The 19,656-nt window shown below is 35.6% G+C and overlaps 1 protein-coding gene across 3 annotated transcripts; it reads right to left on the bottom strand.

Moving 5' to 3' along the window:
• Nucleotides 1-3,798: 3,798 nt before the first annotated feature.
• LOC112164989 (probable LRR receptor-like serine/threonine-protein kinase At1g56140) lies at nucleotides 3,799-19,236 on the bottom strand. Of its 3 annotated transcripts, none has more exons than XM_040506192.1 (27): nucleotides 19,184-19,236; nucleotides 16,881-16,903; nucleotides 16,700-16,784; nucleotides 14,825-16,109; nucleotides 13,127-13,307; nucleotides 12,967-13,038; nucleotides 12,788-12,859; nucleotides 12,614-12,685; nucleotides 12,163-12,234; nucleotides 10,489-10,560; nucleotides 10,302-10,373; nucleotides 10,066-10,137; nucleotides 9,878-9,955; nucleotides 9,688-9,759; nucleotides 9,091-9,162; nucleotides 8,936-9,001; nucleotides 8,468-8,533; nucleotides 8,146-8,190; nucleotides 7,826-7,890; nucleotides 7,315-7,691; nucleotides 6,744-6,939; nucleotides 6,485-6,643; nucleotides 6,217-6,356; nucleotides 5,116-5,326; nucleotides 4,801-5,032; nucleotides 4,531-4,681; nucleotides 3,799-4,324 (listed from the first exon to the last, which is right to left on the bottom strand). In XM_040506192.1, the coding sequence occupies exons 4-27, from the start codon at nucleotides 15,069-15,071 to the stop codon at nucleotides 3,974-3,976; spliced, it is 3,213 nt and encodes a 1,070-aa protein (XP_040362126.1). In that variant the 5' UTR covers nucleotides 15,072-16,109; nucleotides 16,700-16,784; nucleotides 16,881-16,903; nucleotides 19,184-19,236; the 3' UTR covers nucleotides 3,799-3,973. The 3 variants fall into 3 exon arrangements, with proteins under 3 accessions (XP_040362126.1, XP_024157132.1, XP_024157133.1); XM_024301364.2 differs by having other exon boundaries at nucleotides 4,801-5,035; nucleotides 6,217-6,335; XM_024301365.2 differs by having other exon boundaries at nucleotides 6,217-6,335.
• Nucleotides 19,237-19,656: the final 420 nt, after the last annotated feature.

Here is a 19,656-nt window from a genome sequence, read left to right as displayed (position 1 = left end):
CAGCATGTCCAAGGGAGTGAAGGCAGAATATGAGGCTGTAACACCCGAAAATGGTGAAAGGGGTGATATCCTATATCTCCTACAATTTTACATTTGCTTGACTCATTTAACTAGAAAAAGGATATATTTTGCATTTAACAGAAGAAAAACATATTACAAACTTGTCCACCCCAATTTTTTTTGAAAATAATTTCAAGCTAGAGAAGAAATAAGGAGATCAGAAATTTTCAGCATTGACCATTCCTTCTTCAAATGCTCACAGCTCAAGATAAAAAAGTCCGAATTGAGTGATTCCACTTGATCTAGAAATTACACTCATAAAGCTTTCCATCTTATAAAGTAGGTCACTCAATTTCCACTTAAGTGAAAATAGTAGCTTGTCAAAATTGATAGACTGTTCTGCAAACTGCTGCAGACCTATAGTCACTCAAACTGCTATTTCTCCAAACCCAGAAGATTGAAAAGGATGAAACCAAGAAGATTGAAAAGGATGAAACCACTGGAAAAGAATCTAGACACAATTCTCCTTCTTCCCATAAAATTTCACACTCCAATTAAATCTGAGTAGAAAACTATAGGCCTGCAAATTCACCATTCTATTATGCAGATTCTGCTATAAGCTGATTCTGATATCGGTGTACTTGGTTGACTATTGCGTAAGCTAAAGGGCACAAAATTAAAAACTGTTTCTCAAGCATATGTGAGATATTTATGTCTAAGTTTTTGCAAATTTTAAGCTCCATATTCCCACTGGTTTAGGAACTATAGCCTTCCAAAGTCAATCTATAGTAATTTTTTCTGTTCTGACTCTCCAAGATTCCAATCAATATTCCATAAGTTTTATGACTCTAAATAAAAAATTCTTTTACAGGAAACCACTAGACATAGAGAAGTACAATCCCACAAAATTTTAGAGCTCATGCTCTCCTGAGGTGAGAAATATAGGTCTCCAAATTCGATTGATCTTTCTGACATAAAACTGCTTAGCATGAGATAAAAATAAAAAATAAAAAAACTTAAGGAAGAATTTGGCAACCTAAGATTTAGCCCCCCTCAATTTAATTTTCTGGTTCCATGAGAAAACGTATATTTCAGCTTTTAGTTGCATATGATTCTCTAAGATTGATATGGTAAATCTATTGAAAAAAAAGGAGCACAGATTAATGGGTAAGCAGCGAGGGAAGAAAGAGAACACGCATATATGTACCAGTTATTGAGACGTCTTGAATGAGAGTAGCACAGCAAAGGGGAAGAGGATGAGACGTCTTGAGCGTGAGGTTTCCTTCGATTTGTGCGCTTGTTTTTTTTTTTTCTTTTCTTTTTATTATTTGTTAACCCTGGGTTTTAACCCTGGTTAAGAGAGATAAGTTGTGGTCCTTTAGATTTAAGTCTATTGATCCAAGGGCTAAGAAAAGAGGTTCACACTTTAATTTCAAAGCGGAGTTCCGCTCTGGATATGATCTGTATATATATATATATATATATATATATATATATATTATGGAACTGTCAAACTCTACTGCAAAATTCATGCAACCAATGAAAAAGCAAAATTATAAACAAAACTTGAATCAATATTGACGTTAACCAAACTCATTAAAAGAAACAACATAATCTTTTTCTCATTCTCAATTGGAGTCTAGAAAAGTAGAAAACATACCTCTTATTATTATTATTTCAAAAACCCCAATTTTTGGAGATTGCAGCTATTTTTTTTATTTTTTTATTTTTAAAAGTTAGAAGAGAAAACAATAGGAAGAAATTATCAGATGAGGCAATGACTCAATGAGCTTGTGAGGGAAGAGGGATTGAGAGAGATATGGAGGGAAAAAAAAAATTTGATGACAATATGGAGGGAAAAGTTGAGAAAAGAGAAAGTTTCTTCTTGACCTATGGAAGAAGGAGAAGGAGGGAGAGAGAGAGAGAGAGAGAGAGAGACACACGTTGCAAAGATAGAGGAAAATGGTTGGAAGGCAGAGATCCTAACATTAATTTTAATTAAATATAACTACAATGACTTTTCCAGATTCTTTTGGTTAGCATTTTCTGTCTTTATCATTATAAAAATGGACTCATAGCAAATACATATATATTACTAATATATAATGAGATTTTACATTTGGTGCCCCTTATGCTATGAGGCCCTGGGCTGTCGCCAAGACTGTCCAACAGCATGGCCGGCCCTGCATGGAATTTGGTACTGAAATGATGGATAAAGATGAAGTTCGAAGGGCGGTTTCATCAAATTGGGTAGAAGCAATGGGAACCATGTTAAATTGGATAGGTTTTGCCGGATTTTCTTGCCGGAATTCTTGTGTAAGCTTTGTAAGTTATGGCCATTTGACTGTTGGTTATTGAATATCAATCAACTTCTAATCCAAAAAAAAAAATGGTGAACATGTTATATAACCCTACAAGGCTATGCCAAAATTATATATGCACCCCATTCAAAGAAAGATTGATAATTCTGGAAGAAATTATATATTGAGGATTGTCAAAATAAATAATTGCATTGGGATAACTTGAAGAGCTAGAGGTGGTTAAGTTCATTGGATCCTTATGCTCAGGGCCGGCTCTGTGTATAATAAGTGCATGTATGATAATAATGTACATGCTTGAGTTTCCTAATTGTAATTAAAAAGAAAACTGGTTTTTATTTTAAAATAATATTCATTCATTACCACCTTAAAATCATATTCATTCATTCATTCACACTACAACTCTACAAGTACAGTTCGAGTCGCCTCAATAGTTTAGTTAAAAAGGCTAAAGTTTGATTTCGTGCTTAAAGGTGATTTTGTCAATCAAGACCCAACTCGATCTGTAATCTAGAAGACCAAAGATCAAGGTGAAGGCTTTTCTAGACAATCTTAGGTAATCATTTCGTCCTGGCGGAAGAGTCCGATATTAGAATTGAGTGATGAAGCTCTGTAATTGGGTGAGAATAAATTAATTATTAAGTTAACTTAGCTTAGCCATCCAGTCATCCCTTCAATATACATCTCTATGCGAAATAGGGATCAATTCGGTAAGGTATGCATGGTCAATTTAGCACCCTTTAAAGTAAAGTTCTAATAAAACCGGGAGTCTGTCTGCACATTTAGAAATGCATAGCAAAATCGAATTAGTCTGTAGCCTATGTTTTCGCTTACTTTGAGAACCTCATGAGCATTGTTGCTTCAATTTTTACCGTGTTCGCTTCATTCCTACTCCCATGCTTGTGCTATCTCAAACTTTCTAATTCCTATAGGAACTGGAACTACAAACTAATTAGCAGCGTGGGAATATATAATTGTAATTGGAACCTTAGCAGGTGTCTTAGGGACTTACACGTCTATTGCAGAACTTGTGTAGAAGTATTGAATCATTAGGTATCAATTCACTAGCTTATCATTTTCAAATTAGGCATTGCTAGAATATAGTCCTTTCCTTTTATGGCAGAGCTCGGTATATTTGTCAGCTGGGTGAGTTTGTGTATAGTAAATAAACTTCAGTGCATCCAAGGAATCGAAATCATTTATTGTCTCAGTTCAACTAAATCAATCCAAGTTCTTAATTTCATTGTTCAATAGCAGCCCTTTTAAATGCAAGCACAGTATGGTTTTGAATTTCCATGTTATCAAATTGCAATTAAGGTCATAGGTCAGTGAAGGAACATATGAAGCATTTCCAACTTTCTTTTCTAGCAAGTGTATCCCCTGCTCATGCTGTGTTACTCAACATGCTAGCAAGCATGGAAAACCTCGCAATAAATTTAAGAATAAGAACACTAAGGCAAAGAACAAGTTATGCAGAAAATGAAATAATGAATTACAATTTCATTTTATTTCACACATACATGGCCAAGAAATAAAATCCAAGTGTGTATTCAATTTGTTTTACCCTAAATTAAACATTAATAAAAGATCAATCATTATTCAATTCCTTCTTCAAAGTAATCACTTACCTTATCCAACAGTTGGGATGAGTGGCATTAATTTGCAGGTGATTGCTGTGCATCCCCCATCAAGCTTGTACATGCTGTTGAGTTGAAAAGGCTAGTATTTATTCCGTTACTTGGCATATCCATCATGGTGCTGGCTACACTACTTACATCATCAAACTTCCAGTCTGTCAAATAACCGGGCTTTGAAGTTAATATCGTCACTTCAATGTCTCCTGAAAGCATTCCCACCACACGAGACATTGATGGTCGTAGTGTTGGTGATGTTTGAGTGCACAAAAGTCCTATGTTGATTACTCGTCTCACTTCTTCCTCGTCAAATTCAGATAATCCAGAGTCCACTAGTTCAACTTCACGTTTGCTTTCATGCAAGACCCAAGCCTAAAAAGTAAGAACATGATAGCATCATAAACGTGAAAACTGTTACCATGAACCTAGGTTCCTATAGGGTCAATATTAGCAGAAAATAGTTGAGGTACAATCATGAAGCAATGCATATATATATCAAGAGTCAAAACTGAAAAGTGCTTAGAAGATAGAACATTTAGGGGCTGGGGAAGGAAACAAAAAACATAAAAGAAACTTACCGATTCAAGAAGATAAATCTTGTCTTCGTCTAAGCTCGTGTCACAATTGGGTCTACCGCTGACAATTTCTAGAGCCACAACACCGAAGGCAAAGACATCAGTCTTCTCTGTAAGATGGCCACGCATGGCATATTCCGGTGCAAGATACCCACTGCATCATTGATAATTATGCGCACTTAGCATAAACTTAACATACTTTAGAACAAAAGGAAATGGAAAACAATAATATTTGATTAGAAAAATAGAGGGTACAAAGTTTTAAGATCATACAGTGTCCCAGCAACCTGGGTACTCATGTGGGTCTTTTTACTATCATAAAGCTTGGCTAAACCAAAATCTGATATTTTGGGGATGAGTTCAGAATCGAGCAGAATATTACTGGCCTTCACATCTCTGTGTACAATTCGAAGCCTTGATTCCTCATGAAGATAGTTCAAACCTCTAGCTACTCCCATGCATATACCAAACCGTGTGGACCAATCTAGATTCAAACCTCTTTCTCCTGCTTTAAATTAGCCATATTTTAAATCTTTAAAATGTCTTATATTAAATCATTTCTACAGCAGGTAAGTCTTATTCTCATACCAAATAGTGCTTGATCAAGACTCTTGTTCACTAGATACTCATACACAAGGAGTCGTTTATCTCCCTCAGTGCAGAATCCATACAAAGTCACTAGGTTATTGTGTTGCACTGCTGATATAGTAGCAATCTCAGTTATAAACTGGTTCTTTCCTTGATGGGATGCTGCAGACAATTGCTTCACGGCAATAACTCTTCCATCATTAAGTAATCCCTAAAAATTGCAAAATTAATGAGGTCAGAAAAGATTGACATATACTCAATATGGTTAAGTGACAATTAAACTTCAGAAACTAGCGTGTTTGATGGGTTGGACAGGCACTATATCTATATACATGTGTAATCTCTGTTGAACACACACATTAGAATCGATAGAACTCTATATCAATGGAATAAATAGAGCTCTACATCAGTTGTACTACATCTACAGAAGCCGTTTATCATCATGTCTAAGTGGACACATCCCTGAGTTGTCATCAAAGTGCAGATGTCCACAACTAACTGAGCCCCCTTCTAGAAATGTGCATATGCATCATAACATAACTCTCACACTTACTTTTGTAACACGATAGTTTCTGAATCTACATTTTTATATGCATCATAACATAACTCTCACACTTACTTTCGTAACACGATAGTTTATGAATCTACATTTCTACATTTTTATGAATCTACTGGCAATTACAAGAGATGCATCTGCTATGACCCTATGATACTTGTAATAAATCTTTATTGATGCATATGGTCTTATGCTCTTCAATACTTTTTCTGATAATGCTCCTTTTCATTTGACCATATCATACTACTTTTAAGGGATTGAAACACTCGACAGATTACCAATCACAAATATAGTCTCATGGTGAGGTGGACATAGCTGCCATAAATAGAAGGAGATCATCTTTTCTAGGAACAAAGATAATTTCAGATTGGAAATCAGAAGAAAGATTCAAAATGTGTGATGTTTCAAGATGTCATGGTTTTGATCAGGCATATGCAATAAATACTTGGAAGTTTTACAGGTATATCAAATTGCAATGAGTGACCGGCCATTAAGGAATTGACATTGTGCAGCCACACCACTCATTCATTAGAATAATAACTCACTTTGTACACAGGACCAAATCCTCCCTCTCCAAGTTTATTCGATGGATCGAAGTCATTTGTAGCTGTCTTTAGTTCAGAATAACTGATAGCGAGTCGTCCAACATCTATTCCTAGCAGCTCTGCCAACTCAACCAAAAGCACTATTACGTTTGTAAGCCTGTTTGTCTCGTAATCAGTTTGCTCATTTTTTTCTTACTCTGGCATCAATTCTCACACAGCTTTTGAGAAGTCAAACTTTCATGGATAAACAATAGAAATAACAGATTACCTTCATCATCACAGGATTTGGGGCTTTTTCTTCTTCGAACAATAAGGAAAATTGACATCACCAGAAGTAAAACTCCACCACCAATAGCAAACCCCACAATCAACCATGTCCTAATCTTCTTTTCATTTGTATTATTGTTATTGTCATCAGGAATGAAATCTGTACAAAATTCTAGAAGTCAACAGCATGAAACCAATTTATGAAACACCACAGCTAAATATCCTAAATTGCAACAGAAATTTCCACATTATATTATTACCTGGTGTGGCCCTGATGGCTGAAATAGCAGGTCCATAAGTACCAGGAACAGGTACACAACAAGTCCCCTTTCCAGCCCAAAAGAGATGGATTTCAAGGTAGTTCTCTGAAACATGAGCCTTGTATTCCTTCCGAAGAGGTAGGAGAGATGCCCCTGCCTCCTTTCGTATATCAAAATCCTTCAAAACCAGGATACCCTAAATATAGACATATGAAAATCATAACTGGCTGATTACATTTGCTGAAGACACGAGACGGCAGACACAAATTGGATTCACTATGTTTTTCCCTAATTATCAAAACATTGAGATTGGATATGGATGTAGGTTAGAGATCTGAGTTTCAGACAGTAAATGAAATAGCATATTGCACGGTGACCTGAATGATAAATACAATTGATAAATTTATCATACATTGAAATACTTGATGTAGTTCAACATCTCTTAAACCAAGGGAATCTAAACTCATGAGCCAGAAAAAAAGTTACAGCTTCACTAATTTAAAGAAAGCAAAGCAAATCACAGGAATTCAGAATATATTAATAATAGAAAATCCCTTACAATGATACTGACCTGAATATAAATATCAAAAACACGTCTCCCAAGACTTCTCCAAGAAGTAGAATCTAGGATAACTTGTTCTGCAAATTGGAGGTTCACGGTGTAATTACCATTCTGAAGCCCCAAGCCATAATATCTTAGTGACGAAGCAGAGAGTCTTGCAGTTTGGAATAGCACAGAATCTAAAGTACTTGTGAATTGAAGGGAGGAGTTAATTGTATACTGATTGTTATTGCTCCGAGTGAAAATTCCAGTGTTGCTAACTCCCCATCTGTTCTCGTCATTGACCATATATGTAGCTGGACCAAGGGTCTCATTTTCCTTGTCATACACAATTCCATTGGAAGATCTAACCTGAGGACCACCACATTTGATCCCAAAATTATAATCTGCACAGAGATTCAGAAGAGGTACGTATCATACAATGGTCGCAGAGACTTTTTTTTGGTTTTATGTTTGAAATTTTCTGAGAGGCAGTTTAACTTGCACTGTTTAAATCATACAAGGCTTTGACCGCACTTACTGATTCCAGGGCCGCGAATGCAGGGAAAGTTTTTTTGAAGACAAATCAAACCTGAAGGCAGAACACTGAAATAAAAAGTAAAAAGAATATTAAAAATTTAAAACACTTGAAGAGGAATGTGCTAGTCATTTGTTTGATAACAAGTAGTAGTGCAGCCTGAGACAGGAGCATTACAATAGTAGTCTCAAATCCCCACTACCTTATTAACCAAAAGAAACAAAAAACAAAAATGACAGATTTATACTGTAAGTAACATTCAATTCTCACACGCGTTATCAATGTTTGAAACACTAAAACTGAGCTTAGATGCAAGGACTCACCTGCTGTTTGAAGTTTCGATGCTAAAGTTGTTGGCAACTAAGTTACTGCAAAATACACCCAGAAAACTCTCCATGTAAATTTCATCTTATAAAATATAGTGTGAGCCATCCTAAAAAAAAAAAAAAATCTGGTGATTGTAGGATTGAATATCACTAATGAACTAGATAATTGTAATACAATTAAAGTAAACAGAGTTACTAAACTAGAAACCTTTCAACTTGATCTTACATATGCATATATAGCAAACAGAAAGACAAATAAAAATATAGGAAAAAAATATAAAAAACAAAGCTAACTATATACTGAAATATCAGGACTTACAGCTGTAAATACTCTTCATTCACCCAAGAAGGAAATCTCCCGACTAGATTATTGTAAGATAGGTCTCTGCACAAAATATGAAGAAAAAACATCAAATACGTACAGAGGTATTTTTACAGTGATGTATGAGTACTTTCATTTGAATCTAAAACCTCAGTTTATCAATGTTTCTCATGAACCCACATCTTTATATTTCAGATACTGCTGGAAGGTTATCAACTGAAAACCTATCTTTAGTGTCTAGTAGGTCTCTCCAAAAAAATCAAACGTAGTTAGATAAAGGAAAGTGGATTCAGAATCCTCCAATCTTATAATGTAGTGATACTGGACAATTCAGATGCACCTAAAATAAATAAATCCTGTTCTTGAGCATAGAGATGACTTTATCAAATGGAAAAATATTTATCAGAAAGCTGAAGCTTTAGTGCATTACGATGATGCTAAAAGAAAATATGGCGAATTACTTACACAGTGTGAAGAGAGGATTTTTTAGATTCAGGAAGGGTACCATTCAACTTGTTGTTTCCGAGAAACCTAATTTTGAAGACAGAAATACATACCTCAATACTTGAAGAGTACATCTATGAGGAAGATAATACAATTAGAAGAGCATGATATATTACAGGATACTGAGCAAACTCAAATTAAACAGCGAGTCTGGTATTCGTCCAGTTATATCGTTGAAGCTCAAATCCCTGGGGCAAGAGTAATAAAAAGAAACTTGCATAAGCACCAACAGCTAGTAGTAAAAGTTCTTAATAATAACAAAATTTAACTAAAAAAAAAAAATTGAGACAACTAAACTGGTAAACTCTCATTATAAAAGAATTTAAGCTTTTCACACTCCCCTACTCTTCACTTGCACTACTCTCTTTTTTAATTGTTGTTTAATATTTAGTGTTAAAATTTCCAAACTTTACCTTTCACTTTTGTGTTTAGAATGTAACAATAACATGAAAAGATAGTTACTGCCAAGAGTGAATAAGAAAATGCAAACGTAGATATTCAGAAACATACAAAAACAATACAAAGAAAAAGGAGGGTGGAGTGGAAATGGAGAAAAATGGTGTCAAAATCACCCCCCACAAACTTTTAGCAGTTAACTTTATATACATTACTAGATTATTCGAGGGAAGAGGATCACAGTGTTGCCTTTAGGATATGGTACCATCAAAAAACCACGTTGAGTTCTTTGGATTTGTTTAAAGACAAAAGCTTACAGCTGAGACAAACGTTGGTAATCTCCAATGTAGGAAGGAATTACGTCAGAAATATGGTTATTCCTCAGCACTCTGTACGATGTCAAACCATAATGTCATATAAAATTCGAGAAGGAAAATAGACAAGAAAATAGAAATATGATCCAGATGTTGTGACACATTCAAATGTTAAAGAGAAAGATTGCCTTACAAGATATTCAGAGACTTCATATTCTTTATAAATCCAAGAGAAGAGCTCCTATTACCATTAGATACATCACTGATACGCCTATATATATATATCATATATATATCATCCATGAGATGGTTAGCTCTGTAGAAATGCATAGACAAACAAAAGGTCACAAATAACAGATACATGCATAGACAGATACTCACAGCTCTGTTAGAGATGACAGATTGGAAAGTGTCAATGGAATAGGACCTTCAAAAGAATTACCATGAAACAACCTAACAAAGCAAATAACCAAGTGTTAATGGAGTATATATATGCAATTAAATTTTCTCAACAACGCTGAATGCATAGAATCTGACTATAGGATAAAGCTGGTGTCATTTACCTGCAACTGAATGGTAATAAAAATAACAAAAAGCATATAATTAGAGCATCTTACAAGGTTGTAAGACTTGACCAATTTCCTATGAAGTCTGGTATCCTGCCAGTGAATTCATTGTCTGATGCCCAACTGCAACAAACAAAAGTAATAATCTAATAAGATATTCAAACAATAATTCTTTTTGAATTATTATTTAATGGATTTTTTAGTTCGTGGAAAATAAACAGATTCCTGAAGTTCTCACACTGTCTTCAAGCTTTGTAGATTAGCAAATGTTGATGGAATTGCGCCACCAGCTCCAGAACTATCAATGTAACTGCCAAGATGACAATAATAAACTATCAAACAGTTGTCGCAATGTGAAAATGTTTTACAAATCATGAGTTAATAGATGCCAATTCTCACTAAAGAACAGCTGAATGTTAAACTCATTAATAAGGAGAACAGATTAATGGATAAAAAATTTATTAAACTTACAAACCTACAACTGAAGAAGCAAGCAAAAGAAAAGGACAGTACCAACAACAACAAAACCAAATTCTAATGAACTAAACAACAGCTAAACTACAATTTGAACAATTCCCTGAGTTTTCTAGAAACAGAAGCCCAAAAAGAAGTGCAGAATCAAACCATCTCCACAGATTTTGAGCCCCTTTGCCCCTTCATATCCTCAAGAATTCTTTCCATTGAAATAACCCAGAAGATAGCCATCATAGCACATCTTCCAAGCACACTCCTTTCTAAGACCCACTGAAAAATTGTGCCCTTTACTAAAAAAAGCCTAACAAGTAGCTGAGCATCCAGCCTCCCCAAAACAATCTTGTCCGACAAGAAACAGCAAATGGAAATATAAGAACAGGTAATTCCCACCCTGAGCTCCAGCTTTGCACATCACAAACCAATGAGATGAAAGACAAAAAGTTCTTCTCTTCTGAACTAGATAACAGATCAGTCTTCCCATGAGCAATAACTCATACCCAAGGAAGGGGATAACTCGAATAACACAAGCGTTCTCCATCAAATGTCTAGAACAAAATTTACAAGAAAAACTCCAATCTCTGAAGACTGCAGCAACCACTTCCTCCTATCTGGTATAGATGAAACCAACAGTACACTCTCTAATGGATTTAATAAAGACAAGAGTTCTGTGACTTCCCAATCATTCAAATTCCTTCAAAACCCATAGGCCCAGATCAAAGGAAGGATAGATGAATTAATACATACAAACACGCTAGGAAATGAAAAACTATGATGTTGGGATAATCTATATGAAATGAGGAAAAGATTGGCAAAAGGCAGTTTCCCCAACCCATATATTATCTAAAAACCTCAGTCTTCCCAATTCCCCATTACAACTATGCAGCAAGCAGAAAAACAGTTGATGCCCTGCTAAGTATGTTTCCAGAACTTGGGCATGAACCTTGTTGAAACAATACCGAAATCACAGCCATTAGCAGGCAGACACTTTTTCTTTTAATGAGAGCATAAACTAATGACTCCCCTTTCCTCCTTGAATCTCCATAACCATTTCCCAAGAAAGGCCACATTTTCATTCACCAGGTTCCCCACCTTTCTCCTTGTGTGCAACACCAGTTCTCAGTTGATTAAACAGCCTTTCTTTCATTCCTCCATCCCTTTCCATGAAAATATTCTCATCGACATCTTAATTTCTTGGCCACACCAAAAGGAATGCGAAAATAACAAGTTAGTAATTTTGTAGCTACTCACTACCCTACAGCTACCTCCTAGAGGCAGCCCAATTTCACCTCCCTAGCAACCAAAGTCAATAAGAAAGGTGACAACAAGTTTCCCAAAGAAGTGCATTGTCATAGTAGATGCTTTCAAAAAAGTTCACAGATAGAAGCCTTGGTATCCCACTTCAGCTATGAAAAGCAAATCAACAAAATATCGAACTTACATCTGTTCTAATTTTGTCAAATTCCCTAGCTCAGATGGCAGGGGACCAGAAAAGTTGTTTGTCCCAAAAGCCCTGCATTATTGACAAGTAATGAGTTAAAGCTTCCCCTAGATCTTGTTGTGTAGAGATTCAGATAAGCAAGATTAAGTAGATGAAGGAATAAGCCACCAGAGAATAGTGCCATTCTTAAAACCAAGTAACACTATTAACTTGAATTGGCAGGTTACTAAATCGGCAATATATTCCAAAGATAAGTCCCAACTTAGATTCAAAACAGAAAAAAAGATGCATATGAAGAAGCTGTCATAATTTAAGAAGGAGGCAAAAGCATCATAGGGGAATGTTCTCTTGGTCTACAGATTCAAATAACTGCCAATATTCAGTGATTTCGAACAACATAAAATGGAAAAATTGTCAGATATTTCTGAGGCTCCAAAATACAAGAACTTACAATGATATTAAATCAGTGAGCTTCCCGAGTTCCTTCGGTATCTCGCCTGATAATGAATTAATGCCAAGGCTCCTAGAAATAAAAGAACGATTTTTATCATGAACACCAAAGAAGAAAAATATCATAATGCTAGTGGTCAGAGGATAAGCTTTCCAAATGAGTTAGACTGCTTACAAGTATTGCATGTCGGTAAGATTTCCAATTGATGGAGAGAGAGGTCCTGTCAAGTAATTCTGGGCCAAATTCCTGTAAAGAAAAAAAAAAAAATTGGAGCAAGTTTACAACTTGGGCGCTTTTTCTTGGCCTCACTAATGCAAATCCAAACCAATTAACATTAGTAAAACAATCCATACAGGCTGGTGAGGGAAGTCAAACTCCAAAGCTCTTCTGGGAGTTCACCAATAACGTCCAAGCCATAAACTTTCCTGCAAAAGGTGTGATCTTGATGATAAATTTGAAGCTCCTTAGAGTGGCATTGAAGTTAAAACAAGAGTCGGAGACAGAACTACATACAGTTCAGTAATGTGGCAAGTGAAGTTGGAACAGACACATTTGATTAAGGGGTTGTAGGAGTCATTACTGGCAAAGATGAAGGGGTCTATGGCTGCTCCACTGCATGGTTCTCCGCTTATGTTCCATTGCCTCTGTTTGGGTGCAATTTTCCATTTTTGAAAGACTGAATTCAGAGCTCTCGCTGCAGCAGCAAGTTAAATTAATGGAGTTAATATAGTCTAGCAGAAACAGATTGAAAATTAGAAAATCTCAACGAATGGCTCATTGTTTTTTATCTAGAGGAGAATTGTGTTGAAGCAAAGAATGTCTTTTCAGAACCCATTCTTCTCTAAATCAATATAAAACAAGAAGCCAATCGTTGATAACTCTCTGTTGAAAACTAGTTTCCACCCCCCCACAGGTCCTCCTCATCTCCTTTTGGTCTCATAATCCTTTCAATTTTCTCATCACGTACCCGTGTCAAGTGTTTCTTGCTGGATCAGACGATCACTCGATCAGTCAATCACAAACGTTTCCGAGTGTTTGAATTGGAAGGAGGAAGGACTTGGTGAAGTGACACAATTGACCCTTGACGTTGTCAATCTATTGTTGTTGGAAAAGGACCCGGATCCTCTCCCAAGCACATTACTCTTCATTTTCATATCCAATGGTCTACAACAAACAACAAAGCTAGCTTGTCTTTTTCTATTCTCTATCCGTCTATCTTATTCTTCTCTTCCTTTCACGCCGAAGTGCAGATCTCTCTCTCCTAAGCACATTACTCTCCTAGTTTTAAAATCGAGCTTTGGAACCGATCAAGTTTGTAACTTTCTAACTGAGCACTTTAGCCCTTATATGACCAATGGAAAGATAAATGACTGAAATCGATCTAGTTTATTCAAACTAATTGAAAGATGGTCGAAACCTATTTTATTCACTAAAAAAAAAATTTAATATCGGGGGAGATTGGTATCATGAGAATTAGTTATTGGCGTAATACAATTTATGAGTTAGCTTATTACACTCCCTTGATATACATCGAAATTTTTGGAATGCAAGAGGATCCATGAATATATTGTTTGAAGATATACACCTTGATTAGCTAATGCTATGTGTAGATTACCAAGGTTCAAAGTATCAATGTATCTTTCTCCAAAATTGAATATCGAAAAACTAAAAAAAATAAATAAATCAGATCCAAGAGTATTTAATCAGTGATTTTAACTATATAATCCCTTTTGAAGGATGACTTATATGACTCATTTTTCGATATATATCACTGAATGAAAAATTTAGAGTGTTAATTTTTGCTTTAGCGTTTCTTTACTTTCACGGTATTGTGGAGAATGAAAAAAAAATATTTGAAATAATTGACAGAATGTGCAAATGAAATTTTCCAATGAAGCATTTCAATCAACAAAAGGGGAAAAAAAAATGAAGACCATTCCAATAGAGTACATTAAGTGATGTCAAAGATTGAATTTACAGGATCTTATATTTTCCTGTAGATAAATGGATATCTATCTTTTTTTTTCTTTTCTTTTTTAAAAAACCACACCCCATTCCCACCCTTGATGGGGCTCGAACTCCTGACCTCTTATATATGAGACCAATGCCTTACCACCCCACCAAACACACACACCCCAATGGATATCTATCTTGCCATGCATGCACGTACTGCTAATTCTTCTATTAACAAAGAAAGAACAAGAAACTAACCTTCAAATGGATCAGTGGTAGCTTGAGGTTGAGAACTAGGAGCTTGAGAAGGTTGAGAAGAAGGAGCTTGAGCTTCTACCAGAACACACAGCCCAAAGATGAACAAGAATAACCCCCATACTGATGATGAGACGACGGAGCTTCCTGACATGAATATAGTATATCTGATCTTGCTCTGTAGATTTGCTAGCTGAATATGGACACTGAGAATTTTAATGACTAGATGTCCAGAAGATAATGCAACCATGGCTTCAAATCTTCTGTCCCCATTTCCCTATCCCCTTCCCTGTCTCCCTATAAAATTTTGACACTTGGCATTGTTGTCTCCTCAGCCTAACCACCTCTTACCAGCCTACTAACCCCGGTAAACATCCCTAACTCTACCGAAACACTAAACCCAACAACTCTTCTTCCTTTTCTTCTGCCGCTGTCTTGCTTTTTGTCTGGAACTCCTCTTCAAAAATGGAACGTGGCGGAGATCGAGAGGATGTCGAAGCGGCCGTGGAAGGTAACAGTAGCTCCTGGAGTCGTCGACGGCTGAAGTAGAGTGACGTTGGCGACGGTTCCGGAGCCGGTGAGGATGACGAGGCCGATGTTCTTGCGGCAGCAGAATCGGGAGACGGCCTGGACAACGTCGCTTCCGCCGGGGACTTAAAGAATGTAAGGGCTCATGGCGGGCTCGGTGTCCCGGGTTATGATGACGGGCGGCTTGGGCTTGTTCTTGGAGCCGGGAGGGCGGCCCCTGGGCCTGCGGACGACTTCAGAAGTCTGGAGCTGACATTCGCGGACTGGGGTTATCTGAAACGGGTTGGAGAAATGGTGGTGGTACTGCCGCTGGGGGTGGTGAGGGTGAGGATGAGATTGTGGGTTGTTATGATGGTGAAGCTTCGAGAACATGTTTTGGGTTTCACTCTTGGTGTCACCACCTCCATATTCACCTTTCATGGTTTTAGTTTATGTATACGAGCCAGTGTGCGCGCGCTTTGCTGCGGGAATTATTATTATCATATGCTACCGTTTAACAAAGTAATCGCACTTATAAATGATAATATGATTGATTTTATAAGATTACATATTGGAATCTTTATGTTCAACAATAAAGAAAAAATTGAATACCAATTGTTTCATTTACACAAAATTCTCACCACAATCAATAAGTTTAAATCAAAATTTGTGTGTACATTTTACTAAAACAATGAGTGAAAGAAGATAATGAGAAGTGTCTGATGGATGTTGGCTTCAAGATATCAGCTCTTTGAGATTTCCTTCTTGTTTAAACCAGTATCTGCAAGGTAGAATAGTTGGTCATCAAATTTGACAATTCATATTTAAGAAATTTTCTTGAATTTAGTTGATGTTTTTTTTTTTTGCAATTTACTTGAAGGAAAGATTACAAAAGAGTATTAATCTTTGAATTCATAGATTTAAAAGATAAAAGCAATGGAGAAAATGGTATGTACCAGTTTCTTATTTGAATGTTATCACTGGAGAACTTTTTTTTAGCAAATGTTGTGACTGTGTTAAATCTGTAACGGCAAAGTAAACACATAACAGTTAATTTGATATATACATTAATTTCAATTGTTAACGTGATCAATACTATCAATCACATAAATGTATATGTCTTACGTACTCATATGTCCAAAATATGAGAGCTTGTTTCGATTACAGTAATGGATACATCATGTTTAACAGAAGGGAATAACTTGGTTTCATCGTCAATTATAGAGTTATGGAGTTTTTTAGAAGACTCCATACTTGTTGGACAGCTACGACTATAAAATGCAGAATTCGAAGAATGACAACAATCAAACTACTTGATCAATCATGAAAAGAAATTCAAGATTCAAGCACCAAGAAATTGAATTAGTTTACCTTAGTATTGGACTGCTGAGGTTGATGATCTCGTTGAGATGTTCCTGTTCCCCTCTTCTTCTTTTCTTCCTTCTTCTTCTGTTTTCTTCTTCCAGATACAAAAATTAATAGATTTATTGGTATTGATAGAATTCAAAGTTGTAGCTAAGAAATTTGATTCCATGCATACTACAGGAATTACCTGCGAGAATGACTGATGTGGGCCTGGAAGGAAAAAGAAAAAAAAGGAGTTATGCAGAGGATTTGTTTGTGATTTGAAGTATCAGAATGTATGACACGACTGGAAGTTATGAAGTCAGATATGGTGGTGTGATGATAGTGTCAAAAAGTAAGTATGATTTGAGTTAAGATGATTATGGGGATTGCATTAGAGACAGACAAATTAGCTTGATGAATTTCTGACCAAAATCAATAACTTCAAAATCAAACAAACTTTCCTTTCTTTGTGGACATGAGTTCAGGCCCTGTAGGGTAAAATAGCTGATGATCAAATTTCAGAATTGATATCACTTTACATGATTTAACTTCGTTAGAAGTTATCTCACATTTAACTATTTGTATCATTGCTGCTATTACATGTGCATACTTGTCCTAAATGGATACTTCAACTTTAAGATTAAGGACGCTACTTGAAGCAGCTTGGAAATGAAGGGAGAGGGAAAAAAAGAATGAGGTTGAAATCTGAATGAAGAGTAGAGAAGAACCGAATAACAACTATAATCAGAAACACACTTTTTAACGGATCGAATGCTTTGCTGGTGGGGTAAGATGGGCCTCTTTAATCACAGCAGTTGGCCTACATAAATTAATTTTTATAGCTTAGCAGGATGAAGTCTCTTGAAATAAAATCACCTTACTATAAAGATGTAACTTACTCAATACATCAAGACATTACAAATTTGTCATACAGAGCTGTGAGAGCGTGTTTTTGGAGGCTGAGTTGTAGTTACATCCTAGAGAGCAAAGGAGTCAATTCTTGAACTGGAGACCATAATATCTGTTAGATGAGAAATAATACTTTAAATTGGTTGTGCTTCTCATTAATAAAAGAAGATTAAAAAAATTCAATTATAGGCAAAGAGACTGACCTCTATCAGGATTAGGTGGATGTGGACTAAAAGATTTGACAGTTCAAGTGTCCTTCATTAGAACTGCAGATTTCATTACATTTTTGCTTCATTCATGTGTTGGGTTCTGATGAACATAGAAGCAAAAAATTTAGGCAATTTAGTTTTATCAGTAAGTAAACATGCACGATTAGGATTCATTTCCTTTAACCACTGAATTAGACAATAACATGAAACGAAAATAGGATGTGAGCAAAGGTTTTTCAGGCCTGTAAAGTACTCATGCGATTTTTGAAATCGGAATTGATGGATGAAAAATGGGGAAAATAAACTGCATCAAACAACAACCTGAAAGCCGAGAAGACCATTTGGCATTTTATTGATTCTGACCTCATTAGCTTCCCCTTGAGCATTTACAAACACAGTCAAATCATAGTCACTGTAAATATGTAATTACTGCATTGTTAGTTTAAGAAACTTTGTATGTTAAACATAGGAGGTAATCATTTTTATTTATTGAGGATTGTTTTGCAGAACAAACTAAAGAAGAGGCTTAGAATACAAAGTCAAAGTAAAAGAAACAGATGAATCCAAAGCATAGAAAACTTTAAATGATAATCAGTTTGAAGAAACTATAAAAGAAAGACAGAAATCTAACCTTGGTCTTGTTCCTCCAAACTTAATAATTAATTAGCTAAAGCTCAATTCTAACTTTTTGCAATAGTAGCCAGGCTTCAAGAAAAAGAATTTATGTAGATGATTTGACTTGCTAACATTTACCTGCAACAATGATAATTTTAGCACAAAAAACCAGTTGTGCTAAGCATCCACTGACTTCACTCATTCAAAAAGAAAATTTAAATATTGTGGAAGAGAAAACTAAAGGAAGATAGTTATGCTTCTTAAAATGGAATTAGACTGCCCAATTTTACTCTCCTAAACCATAAACATGAAATAAAAAATAAAACTATTGCAAGTTTCAAGGAAGTTATTCTAATTAAATGATCTGCAGCTGCCAATATATCTTATGGTAACAAAAATGTGTTAAATTTTTAAAGCAAGAGATAACCTCCATTTAGCAAACTATAACCAATAGCAGTAAAAACAACACAGGGACTGTACTGATATGCAAAAATTGCATGACCTTTTAGAGCTGTTTCCTCAAGATTTAAACTCAAGCATCTAAAGAAGAAAATGAAGCAGAAATCAATATTTGGATTGAGAGTGGTGAAAAAATAATTTATTAAACAGGAATCACTTTCAGCAAAAGAAGCCTTTTTCTTTTTTTGGGTGAGAACTGAAGAGGCCAAATAAGCCAGCAGTGAAAATCATGGATGAATCACAATCATAACCCAAAAAACGTAAAGACATTAGCTTTATATCAGAATTAGCTTGAGCAAGTTTTAAAAATATGTACCTGAAACAACCCAATTCAAACAAAGCAGTAGCAGCACAAACCATAATCCTGCAAAGTGAGGAATTCAAAAGTACTATGAATGTCAAAGAAAGCAAGAAAGATGGGCAAGTTATAAGCAACCCTGGTTTCCAGTCCAAACCTCTCTCACTGAGATTGTCAAACAACTTGATTTTCAGAGGACAACAACCCTTACATCCATATATCGACACTCAAAAAATCCCAAACCCGGGAAATCGATCATTTCAAAGAACCACCACAATTAATCAAGCTACTTGATCAATCATCAAGAAATTAACAAAAGACAAAATTTATGCATTGATTTCACATGTTTTTGCTCGTTTCATAGTCTGAAAATGAAAGACAATGATGACAAAAAACTCTGCCTGTTGTAGGAGGATGGAATTGTGTGTTATCATTGATAATAGGAGCCCTTTAAATAGGGAGTTACAAGGTACCCAAAAAGGTAATAGAAT

The sequence above is a fragment of the Rosa chinensis genome, chromosome 5 (genome assembly GCF_002994745.2).
Source record: "Rosa chinensis cultivar Old Blush chromosome 5, RchiOBHm-V2, whole genome shotgun sequence".
NCBI classification, from domain to species: domain Eukaryota; kingdom Viridiplantae; phylum Streptophyta; class Magnoliopsida; order Rosales; family Rosaceae; genus Rosa; species Rosa chinensis.
The sequence above is the reverse complement of the archived record's forward strand: the minus strand, read 5'-3'. Positions and strand labels throughout refer to the sequence as shown.